The following is a 15,434-nucleotide window of genomic DNA, read 5'->3' as shown; positions in this document are numbered from 1 at the left end:
GGCTCGCTCCCACGATCCTCAGGCCTTGGCAGCGGACGCGCTGGTTCAGGATTGGTCCCAGTTCCGTCTAGCCTATGTGTTTCCTCCCCTAGCTCTCTTGCCCAGAGTCCTGCGCAAGATCAGAATGGAGGGCTGTCGGGTCATAATCATTGCTCCAGACTGGCCCAGACGAGCTTGGTACCCAGACCTGCTCCGTCTGTCCGTGGAAGTGCCGTGGCGTCTCCCGGACCGCCCAGACCTTCTCTCACAAGGTCCGTTTTTCCGCCAGAATTCTGCGGCCCTCAGGTTGACGGCGTGGCTCTTGAGTCCTGGATCCTGACGGCTTCAGGCATTCCTTCCGAGGTCATCTCCACTATGACTCAGGCTCGGAAGTCTTCCTCGGCCAGGATTTACCACAGGACTTGGAGAATTTTCCTGTCCTGGTGTCGTTCGTCCGGCCATGCTCCTTGGCCTTTTTCCTTGCCGACCATCCTGTCTTTTCTACAGTCCGGTCTGCAGCTAGGACTATATCTCAATTCCCTCAAGGGACAGGTCTCGGCTCTTTCAGTGTTGTTCCAGCGGCGTATCGCCCGGCTGGCTCAGGTGCGCACCTTCATGCAGGGCGCATCTCACATCATTCCTCCTTATCGGAGGCCCTTGGATCCCTGGGACCTTAATCTGGTCCTCACGGCCTTACAGAAACCCCCCTTTGAGCATCTTAGGGAGGTTCCCAAGTTTCGACTTTCTCAGAAAGTGGTTTTTCTGGTGGCCATAACTTCTCTCAGGAGAGTCTCTGATTTGGCTGCGCTCTCTTCGGAGTCACCCTTTTTGGTTTTTCACCAAGACAAAGGTAGTTCTCCGTCCGACGCCGGATTTTCTCCCTAAGGTGGTATCTCCTTTCCACCTTAACCAGGACATTTCATTGCCCTCCCTTTGTCCGGCCCCTGTGCATCGCTTTGAGAAAGCATTGCATACTTTAGATTTGGTGCGGGCGCTCCAGATCTATGTGTCACGCACCGCTGCTCTTAGGCGGTGCACCTCTCTTTTTGTGCTGACCGCAGGTCAGCGCAAGGGTCTCTCGGCTTCCAAACCGACCCTAGCTCGTTGGATTAGGTCGGCCATATCCGATGCCTACCAATGTGCTCAGGTGCCTCCCCCACTGGGGATTAAAGCGCACTCGACCAGAGCTGTCGGTGCCTCTTGGGCTTTTAGGCACCAGGCTACGGTTCAGCAGGTCTGTCAGGCTGTCACTTGGTCCAGTCTGCATACCTTTTCGAAGCACTACCAAGTGCATGCTCATGCTTCGGCAGATGCGAGCTTGGGCAGACACATCCTTCAGGCGGCTGTCGCCCATTTGTGAAGTTAGGTTTTGCCTACTTCTCAGTTTTCTGTTTATTCCCACCCATGGACTGCTTTGAGACGTCCCATGGTCTGGGTCTCCCATAAGGAACGATGAAGAAAAAGAGAATTTTGTTTACTTACCGTAAATTCTTTTTCTTATAGTTCCGACATGGGAGACCCAGCACCCTCCCTGTTGCCTGTTGGCAGTTCTTGTTCCGTGTGTTTTCACCGGCTGTTGTTGTAGACAGAGGTTCCGGTTATTCCGTGTTTTACTCTATATCTACTTATGGGTGGATGTCCTCCTTCAGCTTTTGCACTAAACTGGTTGGATTCTGTCATCCAGGGGGTGTATATGCTCGGAGGGAGGAGCTACACTTTTTAGTGTAGTACTTTGTGTGTCCTCCGGAGGCAGAAGCTATACACCCATGGTCTGGGTCTCCCATGTCGGAACTATAAGAATAAGAATTTACGGTAAGTAAACAAAATTCTCTTTTTCCTATAGGATAGGCGATAACTTGCTGAATACTTGAGGTCTGATGACTTGGACCCCCAGCGATCTGGGAACCGATCTTTCAGAGCCCCATCTTGAATTGATCAGAGGGTCGCATGCTTGACTTTGGCTCCATTCCCATCACTGGGTCCCCAGTGATCAACAACCTATTCCCTATTCTAAGGCGAGGCGAAAAATTGCGATTTTGGGTAACACCCTTTTAACTATCACTAGTGTGTCACAACCTGATGCGATTTCAGGGGGGATCTGGGATCAGAAGCTCACACCTTATTGCTGATCGCAGATCCACTTTAGTGCCCACTCGTCTTTTACACTGAGTTGGAGCGTATTTAATTCCATCCGGTACTGAAGGGGTTAAGGTTTGTCTTTATCATGCATTGCTCTAACAGGCAGCTGTAACCTCAGCTGCAGCCTCTCCCTTTTGCTATAAATATCCACTCTTCACTCCTTCCTATGCTGGCTATAGCTTATACCTATGCTGTCCACTTTGAAGGAGCCAATCTCTGGAGAAAGCAGAGGTGTCATTTAAGTTGCAGCTATGAAGTTCTTGCTGGAGTTTTATTTGTTGTGTCTTTCCCACCTGTTTGTGTTTCCTACCTCATGTTGTCTTATTGTTGTGGCGAAACTAGTGTCTCACTGGCCTTCACTAATCAGGGTGAGTTCAGGGCCAGCGAGGGCCTAGGCACGTGATCGGCACATGGGGGGAAAGACCGGTCTAGGGACGTTACGGAGTGCAGGGATCAGCCTCAGGTTAGTGTTAGGAGGTGACCTTTCTCCCTAGCGCCAGAGCCTTCTGTTGTATTGTTACCCTCCGTATTACACCGCTCACTGGGCGTCTTCACGGACCTGGTGCGACACGTAGTCACGTCGTAACATTACCTCCTAGTGCATTCAGCCATACTTCCAAGGGGGATCCACCCAGAATAGAAGCCATTCTTATTTAGCGTCTCCACCGTGGCTTATAACGGGCGGTCTCATCAACCAGATAGGCCCTTTAACCACTATGGTCACATTTTTGGGCACCTTATGACCTTTGAAAATTAAAGGTAAAATGGTACATTTTTTTAAGGGGAAATGTTCTCTAATCTTTTTTTTAATGAAGCGTGAACATTGTGGAAACATTAGTTCATCTGTGGATTAGCATACACTCGGCACATGTAAACCCGTCCAATAATTATTTCTTGTAAATAGTGACACCCACCTAATTGTAGGTTGTCAGGATCCTCCATGAACACACAGAGCAATGAATACTTATCACGACTAAATTATCACCCTGCAGCATCGGGTGTCGTGTCCTCCCCGGCTTTGAGCTGGTCTCTGCTGCAGCTGCCTCCTATAAATCTCAATTAACTACACTTATCTCATTAAGAAAAACAAAGTCTGCGCCGCCCCATCTGTCAGTAAGGTCTCCATGACAACCGGTAGTGTTATCGATTCCACTCGAGTGCGCTAATCAGAAGCGCGCAGCTCCCCCACCCCAAGCTCGCCTGCACGGGAGAAGCACTGTACTGCGCTGCTAGCACCTCCTGAATGTAGACAGGGCTGCAAAGTGTTCATAGCCTCCTGCTTAATTCCAACAGGAATGGGTCCAAATTTCAGGGTGGAAGAAATTGTTGAAATGAGATAACCAGAGTAGAGAAGTGATCCTGTTTCCTGTGTGTGACATAAAGCGTGCAGCACTGTTATACCAGGGACATCATTAGACACCGATATTTCTTTATCGTTCCTTTGGGAGACCCAGACCATGGGTGTTTAGCTTCTACCTCCGGAGGACACACAAAGTACTACACTTAAAAGTGTAGCTCCTCCCTCTGAGCTTATACACCCCCTGGTAGCCAGTCCTAGCCAGTTTATCGCTTTGTGTTCAGGAGGTCATACATCCACACATGCATTCTCATCTGATTTGTTTGACTTTTGGAAAGAGTTTGAAGAAAAGCGGGTCCATGTCTGGACTCCCGGCATGTCCCTTCTCACCCCACTGTGTCGGCGGTGTTGTTAAGGTTGATTTACAAGGCTGAAGCCTTACATGCCGCGCTCCTTCACCATCCCTTCTGGGCTCTGGCTTGAAGTGGGAGCCAGCACGGTCTCCATGCCTGGCAGGAGTCCGGTCTCCATCCACAGCCCCTTGAGGATTCTGTTGGACCGGAGCACTCATCCCCAGGGACATGGCCCTGCGTCTCAGCAGCTAAGTACCTGAGACGTTTATGTTGGGGGTCCCGGTTCTTTATTGTATGGGGAGAGTATGCTGTATGTGATTGTTTTTAACTTTTCCGGCGGGTTCTCCAGCTTTTGCCAGAGAACCGCGCCGATGGTGCCTGCTTGTCGGCCTCGCCGATTAAATTTAGGCCCCGGCTTCGCCGGAGGCCTAGTTTCGTTTTCCTGCCCTCGCATGTCACTCATGCAGAGGGACAGGTTCGGCTCCTCCCGGCGGCCGTTCTACACAGGGGAGGGACACACCCCACTGCTGGGGCGTCCCTCCTTCCCTGCAGGTCTCTATAGCCCTCCAGTTCCCGCTCTTTTATAGGAACGCCCCATTTCTCAGGCAGAGTTCACTTTGCTTTGGGACATCCTGCATTCTGCATCTCTGCTGAGGTGCTGCGCACTGGGGGACCGGGCTTCGGGATCTGGAGGGCACACAACACCGCGCTCAGCGGTCTGGTAAGCCACAGCCGGTCTCCGGTTGTGGACCTCTGTATATCCCAAAGCTTTATGCTGCATGCATTTCTCTGAGGGTGACTCGGACCTTAGTGATTTGATTGCTTCTATTAATTCTGTGCTGGATCTCAATCCGCCAGTGTCAGAGGAGCAACTCTCTTTGGCAGAAAAACATCAGTTTACCTCGCCTAAGAGAGTGAAGAGTGTGTTCTTTAACCACTCCAGTTTTCAGACCGCTGTGACCAAACCTAGGGCCTGCCCTGACAAACGCTTTCCAAAGCGTGGTTCTGATGACCGGTTTCCATTTCCACCTGAGGTGGTCAAGGAGTGGTCTCACTCCCCAAAGGTAGACCCCCCGGTGTCTAGGCTCTCAGCCCGGACCGTTGTGTCGGTGGCTGACGGCACCTCACTTAAGGATTCCACTGACCGTCAGATTGACCTTCTGGCCAAATCTGTGTATGAAGCTGCGGGGGCCGCGTTTTCCCCGACTTTTGCAGCAGTGTGGGCTCTCAAAGCCATCTCTGCTTCTCTAGAGGAGATGCATTCCCTCACCAAGGAATCTATGCCTGAGATGGTTACCTTAACTGCTCAGGCTTCAGCTTTTTCATCCTATGCCATGTCTGCCATGCTAGAGGCTGCTCACCGCACTGCGGTGGCTTCAGCTAATTCTCTTGTTATCCGCAGGATTTTGTGGCTTCGAGAGTGGAAGGCAGATGCTTCTTCCAAGAAGTTTCTTGCTGGGCTCCCTTTTGCTGGTTCACGGCTGTTTGGTGAACAGCTGGATGAAATCATTAAAGAAGCTACTGGCGGGAAGAGTACTTCCATGCCACAAACCAAGACCAGGAAACCCGCCCAGGGTAGGAATCAATCGAGGTTTCGTTCCTTTCGTTCCTCCAACTGGTCATCCTCTAAGCCTTCCGCCTCATCCGCTAACTCAGCCAAGGATCAGAAATCCAACTGGCGCCCAAAAGCGCGTCCGCAGAAGACCGCAGGAGGTTCTGCCACTAAGGCAGCTTCCTCATGACTCTCGGCCCGCTCCAACCACGTCCTTAGTCGGAGGCAGGCTCTCCCACTTTGGCGACGCTTGGTTAAAGCAAGTCTCCGATCAGTGGGTGAGAGACATCATATCTCACGGCTACAGGATAGAATTCTCTTCCAGCCCTCCAAACAGATTTTTTTCTCTCAACTCCCCCCTGCTCCAAGGCCGCCGCCTTCTCGCAGGCCGTGGCGTCCTTGCAGGCAAACGGAGTGATTGTCCCAGTTCCCGCTCAGGAACGGTTCAGAGGTTTTTACTCAAATCTCTTCCTAGTTCCAAAAAAGGACGGTACCTTCCTGCCCATCCTGGATCTCAAGCTTCTCAACAAGCATGTCCGGGTGCGGCATTTTCGCATGGAGTCCCTGCGATCAGATCATTGCCTCTATGACCTAAGGGGAGTTCCTGGCGTCCATCGACATCAGAGATGCCTATCTACATGTGCTAATCGCAGTGTCACATCAGCGTTGGTTACGTTTTGCGATAGGAGAGGATCATTTCCAATTCGTGGCTCTCCCCTTCGGGTTAGCCACGGCCCCTCGGGTATTCACCAAGGTCATGGCGGCAGTGATTGCGGTCCTGCATCTCCAGGGGTTGGCAGTGCTCCCTTACCTGGACGACCTTCTGATCAAGGGTCCATCCAGCGCAGACTGTCAGCGGAGTGTTTCGCTCACTCTCGCCACCCTAGCCCAATTCGGGTGGATTGTCAATCTTCACAAATCCACTCTGACTCCGACCCAGAGTCTCACGTACCTAGGGATGCAGTTCGAGACTTTGCCGGCACTTGTGAAGTTGCCCTTAATCAAACAGCAGTCTCTCCGGCTAGCGGTGCGCTCTCTCCTGAGGCCCCGACGTTATTCCCTCAGGCGCCTGATGCAGGTGCTGGGTCAAATGGTGGCTTCCATGGAGGCGGTTCCCTTTGCCCAGTTCCATCTGCGCCCCCTGCAGCTGGACATCCTCCGCTGTTGGGACAAGCGGCCTTCCTTCTTACAGAGGTTAGTGGCTCTGTCGCCACGGACCAGGAGCTCTCTTCAGTGGTGGCTTCGACCCCTCTCCCTGTCCCAAGGGCGCTCCTTCCTGGCTCCGTCCTGGGTGATTCTCACCACGGATGCCAGCCTATCCGGCTGGGGAGCGGTACATCTCCACCACAGAGCTCAGGGCACTTGGACTCCGTCCGAATCAGCCCTTTCAATCAATGTGCTGGAAACCAAAGCTGTGCTTCTAGCTCTCCTAGCCTTTCACCACCTGTTGGCGGGCAGGCACATTCGAGTCCAGTCAGACAACGCGACAGCGGTTGCCTACATCAATCACCAAGGCGGGACACGCAGCCGCCTGGAAATGTTGGCGGTCCAACGCATTCTTCAATGGGCGGAGGACTCCAAGTCCACCATATCCGCAGTCCACATCCCTGGCGTAGAAAACTGGGAGGCAGATTATCTCAGCCGTCAATCCGTAGACGGGGGCGAGTGGTCCCTGCACCCGGCAGTGTTTCAGTCAGTCTGCCGCAAATGGGGCACTCCGGACGTGGACCTAATGGCATCCCGTCACAACAACAAGGTTCCGGTTTACGTGGCTCGCTCCCACGATCCTCAGGCCTTCGCCGCGGACGCTCTGGTTCAAGACTGGTCCCAGTTTCGTCTGTCCTACGTGTTTCCCCCATCTAGCTCTCTTGCCCAGAGTCCTGCGCAAGATCAGAATGGAGGGCCGTCGAGTCATCCTTATTCCACCAGACTGGCCCAGGTGAGCTTGGTATCCGGACCTGCTCCAACTGTCCGTGGAGATGTCGTGGCATCTTCCGAACCGTCCAGACCTACTCTCGCAAGGTCCGTTTTTCCGCCCGAATTCTGCGGCACTCAAATTGACGGCGTGGCTCTTGAGTCCTGGATTTTGACGGCTTCTGGTATTCCTCCTGAAGTCATCTCCACTATGACCCGGGCCCGTAAGTCTTCCTCCGTCAAGATCTATCACAGGACTTGGAAAATTTTCCTGTCCTGGTGTCACTCTTCCGGCCATTCTCCTTGGCCATTCTCGTTGCCGACCCTTCTGTCTTTTTTACAGTCCGGTCTGCAGCTAGGACTGTCCGTTAACTCTCTCAAGGGACAAGTCTCAGCTCTATCAGTGCTGTTCCAGCGGCGTCTCGCTCGGCTGGCTCAAATCCGCACCTTCATGCAAGGTGCGTCTCACATCATTCCGCCTTATCGGCGGCCCTTGGATCCCTGGGACCTTAACTTGGTCCTCACGGTATTGCAGAAACCCCCCTTTGAGCCTCTTAGGGAGGTTTCTTTGTATCGTCTTTCTCAAAAGGTGGCCTTTCTAGTTGCCATAACCTCTCAGGAGAGTCTCTGATTTGGCTGCGCTCTCCTCGGAGTCACCTTTTTTGGTTTTTCACCAAGACAAGGTAGTTCTCCGTCCGACCCCGGACTTTCTTCCTAAGGTGGTCTCTCCCTATTTATGTGGCTCGCACCGCTGCGCTTAGGCGGTGCACCTCTCTTTTTGTGCTAATCACAGGGCGGCGCAAGGGTCTTTCTGCTTCTAAGCCGACATTGGCCCGTTGGATTAGATCGGCCATTTCGGACGCCTACCAGAGTACTCAGGTGCCTCCCCCGCCGGGGATCAAAGCACACTCGACCAGAGCTGTCGGTGCCTCTTGGGCTTTTAGGCACCAGGCTACGGCTCAACAAGTCTGTCAGGCTGCTACTTGGACTAGCCTGCATACCTTTTCGAAGCACTAGCAAGTGCATGCTCATGCTTCGGCAGATGCGAGCTTGGGCAGACGCATCCTTCAGGCGGCTGTCGCCCACTTGTGAAGTTGGGCTCCGCCTACTTCTTAGTTTTTTCTGTTTATTCCCACCCAGGGACAGCTTTGGAACGTCCCATGGTCTGGGTCTCCCAAAGGAACGATAAAGAAAAAGAGAATTTTGTTACTTACCGTAATTTCTTTTTCTTATAGTTCCGTATTGGCAGACCCAGCACCCTCCCTGTTGCCTGTTGGCAATTTTCTTGTTCCGTGTGTTATCACCGGCTGTTGTCGTGGACAGAGTCTCCGGTTGTTCCGGTTCTTACTCGGTTCTACTTGTGGGTGGCTATTCTCCTTCAGCTTTTGCACTAAACTGGCTAGGACTGGCTACCAGGGGGTGTATAAGCTCAGAGGGACGAGCTACACTTTTAATTGTAGTACTTTGTGTGTCCTCCGGAGGCAGAAGCTAAACACCCAAGGTCTGGGTCTCCCAATACAGAACTATAAGAAAAAGAATTTACGGTAAGTAACAAAATTCTCTTTTTTTCTGAATCGTTCACTTGCTCCTTATATTACTACTAGAAGGTGGCCCGATTCTAACGCATCGGGTATTCTAGAATTTGTGTAGTTTTAATGTATGATTTTTGTTATATATATAAATGTTGTTGTGTGTAGTTACCAAGTGTTGGTGTAGGGCGCTGTAAATGTTCTGGGTGTTGTCTGGGGGGGGTGAGAGCAGTGTTGTTTGTGTGTTGCGTTTTGTGTGTTGCGTTGTTTGTGGAGCGCTGTGTGTCTGCAGTGTTTGTGTGTGGTGTTGTGTGTGTTGCGCAGTTTATGTGGGTGTGGGGTGCGTGTGTGTGTTTTGGGGGGAGGTATGTTTTGTGCAATGTGTGTGTGTTGCGCGGTATGTGCGTATATTTGTGTGTGCCGCGGTGTTTGTGTGTTGTGTCTGTGCGGCATTGTCTGTGTGTGTGGGTGTCTGTGTAGGGGGGTGTTTGTGGTTCCCAGTGTGGTGTGTTGTGCGGTGCGTGTGTGTGTGTGTGTGTGTGTGTGTGTTTGTGTTTTGGGGAGAGATGTGCATCCCCCCCATCGTGCTCCATCCCCCATGCTGCGCACCCCCATCGTGCTCCATCCCCCATGCTGCGCACCCCCATCGTGCTCCATCCCCCATGCTGCGCACCCCCATCGTCCTCCATCCCCCATGCTGCGCACCCCCATCGTGCTCCATCCCCCATTCTGGGCACCCCCATCGTGCTCCATCCCCCATGCTGCGAACAGCCATCGTGCTCCATCCCCCATGCTGCGCACCCCCCATCGTGCTCTATCCCCCATGCTGCGCACCCCCCATTGTGCTCCATCCCCCATGCTGCACACCCCCATCGTACTCCATCCCCCATGCTGCGAACCCCCATCGTGCTGCAAACCCCCATCGTGCTCCATCCCCCATGCTGCACACCCCCCAAAGTGTTTCATCCCCCCCCATTCTGGGCACCGCCCATCGTGGTCCACCCCCCCATGGTGCACCCCCCATCGTGCTCCATCCCCCATGCTGCACCCCCCATCGTGCTCCATCCCCCATGTTGCACCCCCCATCGTGCTCCATCCCCCATGCTGCAAACCCCTCAGAGAGGAGTATAATAGGAGGATTATAATAGGAGGAGTAGTCCTGGGGAAAGAGGAGTATAATGGGTGGAGTTCTCCTGGGGGGGTGGTGTACAGGTGCCCAACGTGTGAGGGGGTCGTGGCCGAGCGGGCATAGTGTGAGGGGGCGTGGCCATAGTGTGAGGGGGCGTGGCCGGGCGGGCATAGTGTAAGGGGGCGTGGCCGAGCGGGCATAGTGTGAGGGGGCGTGGCTGAGCGGGCATAGTGTGAGGGGGCGTGGCCGAGCGGGCATAGTGTGAGGGGAGCGTGGTTGAGCAAGCATAGTGTGAGGGGGCGTGGCCGGGCGGGCATAGTGTAAGGGGGCGTGGCCGAGCGGGCATAGTGTGAGGGGGGCGTGGTTGAGCAAGCATAGTGTGAGGGGGCGTGGCCGACCGGGCGTAGTGTGATGGGGGCGTGGCCAAGCGGGCATAGTGTGAGGGGGCGTGACCGAGCGGGCATAGTATGAGGGGGCGTGGCCGAGCGGGCATAGTATGAGGGGGCGTGGCCGAGCGGGCATAGTGTGTGGGGGGCGTGGCCGAGCAGGCACCGTGTGAGGGGGTGGGGCCTGGCCAAACTGCTAATCCATGCGGGGGGCGGGGCCAGGCCGAGCGGCCAATCCGTGTGGGGGGGCGGGGCCAGGCCGAGCCCAGCGGCCAATCCGACGGTTTTCACTGTAAGGACACAATGTCACTGTAACGACACAATTTTGGAGCAAGACAGACAGACAGAATAAGGCAATTTATATATATAGATTTAGTGATGAGTGGGCACTACCATGCTCAGTTGCTCTGTACTCGTAGCTAGTGATGAGCGAGCACTACCATGCTCGGGTGCTCGGTACTCATAACAACAGTTGGATGCTTAGATAAGCATGTGTACCTGAGTATAATGGAAGTTAACAGGGAACTCGAGCACTTTTCCATAAGATTTCCTGAAAAAAATGCTTCAGTTCACCATTGACTTCCATAATACTCGTGTTGCGCCCATCCAAGCATCCAACTGCTTGTTATGAGTACTTAGTACTGAGCACCCGAGCATGGTAGTGCCCGCTCATCACTAGTTACAAGTACTGAGCACCCGAGCATGGTAGTGTAGTGCCCGCTCATCACTAGTTACAAGTACTGAGCACCCGAGCATGGTAGTGCTCGCTCATCACTAGTTACAAGTACTGAGCACCTGAGCATGATAGTGCCCGCTCATCACTAGTTACAAGTACTGAGCACGCGATCATGGTAGTGCCCGCTCATCACTAGTTACTAGTACTGAGCACCCAAGCATGGTAGTGCCCGCTCATCACTAGTTACGAGTACTGAGCACCCGAGCATGGTAGTGCCCGCTCATCACTAGTTACTAGTACTGAGCACCCAAGCATGGTAGTGCCCGCTCATCACTAGTTACGAGTACTGAGCACCTGAGCATGGTAGTGCCCGCTCATCACTAGTTACTAGTACTGAGCACCCGAGCATGGTAGTGCCCGCTCATCACTAGTTACTAGTACTGAGCACCTGAGCATGGTAGTGCCCGCTCATCACTAGTTACGAGTACTGAGCACCCGAGCATGGTAGTGCCCGCTCATCACTAGTTACAAGTACTGAGCACCTGAGCATGGTAGTGCCCGCTCATCACTAGTTACTAGTACTGAGCACCCGAGCATGGTAGTGCCCGCTCATCACTAGTTACTAGTATTGAGCATTGTAGTGCCCGCTCATCACTAGTTTCCATTAATCCAATTATATAATATGGGACATTCACTAGTGACCCCGCTTTCTGGTCCGATGTTGGCTATATCTCTCAGCACTCTTGTGAGCCTGGAATTAAAGGAGTTGTCCGACATAAACTCAAAAATTTTTGTTAAGCTAATCTGTGCTGTATTGTCATATAAAACACCCCTACATTGTTATTTTTTGTTTTCTAACTTTTGTTCCTCTTGAATTATCCCTTTATTCTCTGCAGCTCTTTGTTTACATTCAGCTCCAGCAAACTGACCACTTCCTGTGCAAAACCTCAGTCAGAGCTGGCACCGCCCGACCTCACTGTCCAGCCCCTCCCTCTGCCAGCCCCACCCCAGTGCCCATCCCCTGCACACACATTCCCTGTCAGTATTCAGCCTCAGCAGCTGACCTGTTATCACTGCAGCATTGCAAATAACAGCCCCACATCGGGCTCTGCACCCCACACCACATCGGGCTCTGCACCCCACACCACATCGGGCTCTGCACCCCACACCACATCGGGCTCTGCACCCCACACCACATCGGGCTCTGCACCCCACACCACATCGGGCTCTGCACCCCACACCACATCGGGCTCTGCACCCCACACCACATCGGGCTCTGCACCCCACACCACATCGGGCTCTGCACCCCACACCACATCGGGCTCTGCACCCCACACCACATCGGGCTCTGCACCCCACACCACATCGGGCTCTGCACCCCACACCACATCGGGCTCTGCACCCCACACCACATCGGGCTCTGCACCCCACACCACATCGGGCTCTGCACCCCACACCACATCGCGCACGCACGGGGCTCTGCACCGCGCACGCACGGGGCTCTGCACCGCGCACCCACGGGGCTCTGCACCGCGCACCCACGGGGCTCTGCACAGCGCACCCACGGGGCTCTGCACAGCGCACCCACGGGGCTCTGCACAGCGCACCCACGGGGCTCTGCACCGCGCACCCACGGGGCTCTGCACCGCGCACCCACTGGGCTCTGCACCGCGCACCCACGGGGCTCTGAACCGCGCACCCACACATATGGCTCTGCACCGCACACACACACATATGGCTCTGCACCGCACACACACACACACACACACACATATATGGCTCTGCACCGCACGCACAAACGGCGCTCTGTACCGACCCCCATAGGGAACACATGTAGGGAGTACATACTCACCCGTCCTCGGTCCCCGCTGCTCCTGCACGCTGTCTGTGCTCTGGACATATCAGCACAGTAGTGACGTTACCGATGTGCTAAAGAGAGCACAGACAGCGGGACATGCACGGAGCTCTGCACCGCGCACGCACGGGGCTCTGCACCGCGCACGCACGGGGCTCTGCACCGCGCACGCACGGGGCTCTGCACCGCGCACGCACGGGGCTCTGCACCGCGCACACACGGGGCTCTGCATCGCGCACACACACATATGGCTCTGCACCGCACACACATACACACATATGGCTCTGCACCGCACGCACACACGGCGCTCTGTACCGACCCCCATAGGGAACACATGTAGGGAGTACATACTCACCCGTCCTCGGTCCCCGCTGCTCCTGCACGCTGTCTGTGCTCTGGACATATCAGCACAGTAGTGACGTTACCGCTGTGCTAAAGAGAGCACAGACAGCGGGACAGTGATGAGAAGCAGCGCTGCGCTGCTTCTCATCAGCGCTTTCAAATGTACCGGCATCTGTGATCTGTGATACCGGTACATTTGAATGAGCGATCCTGAGCAGGGGCCCGGAGCTGGCGGTGACACCACGGCAGCCGCCGCCAGGCCCCTCCCCCAGGTCACTGACCCCACAGCAGTGCACGGGGAGGTTGCGGGGAGGGTAAGGGGTGCAGGGGAATGTGTGGGAGGGTGCAGGGAAGGGGGCGGGGCTCATCGCACTGTACACCCCAGCAGGGCAACAAGCTGTTCCAGATTTGCATGTCAACATGGCCCTGCCCATGTTGACATGAAATGACCGGAAGCAGCAAAATCGCGGCAGGAGCGGTCACATGACCACTCTGAGCCGGGGGAGAGGGGCTGACAGCAGGGCAGGTAAGTGGTCTCTATCTACTTACCTGCCCCAATGTAGCCCAATAGGGTAATAAAAAAAAAAAAAAAGTCAAAAGAAGCCGGATAACCCCTTTAATGGGCAGTGGAGATTTGTTTACTGGTATGTGAAAACGAAGTCAGTATTATATATGTCCCAATTAAATAAGTGAGTGAATTTATCTGCAGGCTCGTGATTCAGCGGCCATGTCAGTGCCTCTTATTTGCTGGAATCTCCACTGCCTTTTCTTATTAGTCCTTGTGCAGTATCTTGCGTCAAGTCCAACAATGATGTGATGCTAGGCCTTAAAATAAATCAGGAGAGGTGTTGGGATTCCTGTTGGTTGGAGGCAGTTTGCAGCGCTCCCGTTTCGCATCCACGGAGCAGGGTCCTGCAAAACTACTTGCTTGTCTGTAATTATGACATGCGCTGTAGGCTTGGCGCACCTTCATGGTTGGGACTTAGCATGTTTGCTCTGATCAGTAGAGGCGCTAGGGATCCTGATGAGTTAGAGGCAGTTCATGGACCACTAATGTGGTCGCCATACCATGGGCCTGCAAAATCGATTTTGCTCATCTCAAGTCACAATATCTCTTTGTGTTTCTTTTCTCCCAGCTACCTCCAGAATAAGAATACCTGCACCGCTCCGGCATCCTCTCTCACATCGAGTACTGCTGTGCAGAAGGCCAACGACGTGTTGCAGGACTTGGGCGCTTTGAAACAGGAGATGCAGAGTATGATGAAGGTGACAATCTGCAGGATCTAACTTGGTTTTGACACATGGCTAGTTTTTTCTTTTTTTTGTACCTTTTACTTAAAGGGAACCTGTCGCCGGAATGTTCGCTATTAAACTAAAAGACTCCCCTTCTGCAGCTCCTGGGCTGCGTTCTATAAAGGTTCATCTTGCTACTGGCCCCCCTTTCAGACCTAAATAACAACTTTATAAAATATTACCTTTTGCTATTGTAATTAGGTTTGTTGGCCCTGGGGGCGGGCTGTATTTCGTCTGTTTTTCCCCCTCCTGCCGCTGTTCGCCATCCCCCAGTGTTCATTTACATAGATGAGGCCGCCGCCCTCATGTTCCGCAGTGCTCCTGAAGTCTCGCGCATGCGCAGTGGCACTATCGCGGGACTGAGCACTGTTTTCAAAACGCGAGCGCCGGTGATGTTATTGCGCAGGCGCGAGGATATGGGCGGCTGCTTGGATGACGCTGGTGATGACAATCACAGCGCCGCCCATAATCTCGCGCCTGCTCAATAATATCACCGGCGCTCATGATTTGAAAACAGTGCTCAGTCCTGCAATAGTGGCACTGCACATGCGCGAGACTCCCGGAGCACTGCGTAACATGAGGGCGGCAGCCTCATCTATGTAAATGAACACTGGGGGACGGAAAACAGCGGCAGGAGGGGGAATAACTGACGATATACAGCCCACCCCGGGGTCAGCAAACCTCATTACCATAGCAAAAGGTAATATTTTATAAAGTTGTTATGTAGGTGTGAAAGGGGGGCCAGTAGCAAGAGGAACCTTTCTAGAATGCAGCCCAGGAGCTGCAGAAGGGGATCCTTTTAGTTTAATAGCAAAAATTCTGGTGACAGGTTGCCTTTAAACCGGATTTCCCATTTTATGAAGTGACCACATATCTTTAGATTGTCACTCCATGATCAAGCTGTCCAAATTCTGGTACACCCATAGGGAATCATGCACTAAAGCATAAATTCAGTCCTCTTCATTTTAATTTAAAGGGGTTGCCCACTTT

The 15,434-nt window shown here is 53.6% G+C and overlaps 1 protein-coding gene across 3 annotated transcripts in view; it reads left to right on the top strand.

Moving 5' to 3' along the window:
- Positions 1–15,434, top strand: part of KIAA0586 (KIAA0586 ortholog) — a 355,375-nt gene that overhangs the window by 100,885 nt on the left and 239,056 nt on the right. For all 3 annotated transcript variants that reach the window (XM_075329931.1, XM_075329932.1, XM_075329930.1), the window contains exon 10: positions 14,288–14,417. In XM_075329931.1, coding sequence (XP_075186046.1) covers positions 14,288–14,417 — 130 coding nt within the window. The remainder of the gene's footprint in view (positions 1–14,287; positions 14,418–15,434) is intronic.

The sequence above is a fragment of the Anomaloglossus baeobatrachus genome, chromosome 12 (genome assembly GCF_048569485.1).
Source record: "Anomaloglossus baeobatrachus isolate aAnoBae1 chromosome 12, aAnoBae1.hap1, whole genome shotgun sequence".
Classification (NCBI taxonomy): Eukaryota; Metazoa; Chordata; class Amphibia; order Anura; family Aromobatidae; genus Anomaloglossus; species Anomaloglossus baeobatrachus.
This window is presented reverse-complemented; position numbering and strand designations above follow the sequence as displayed.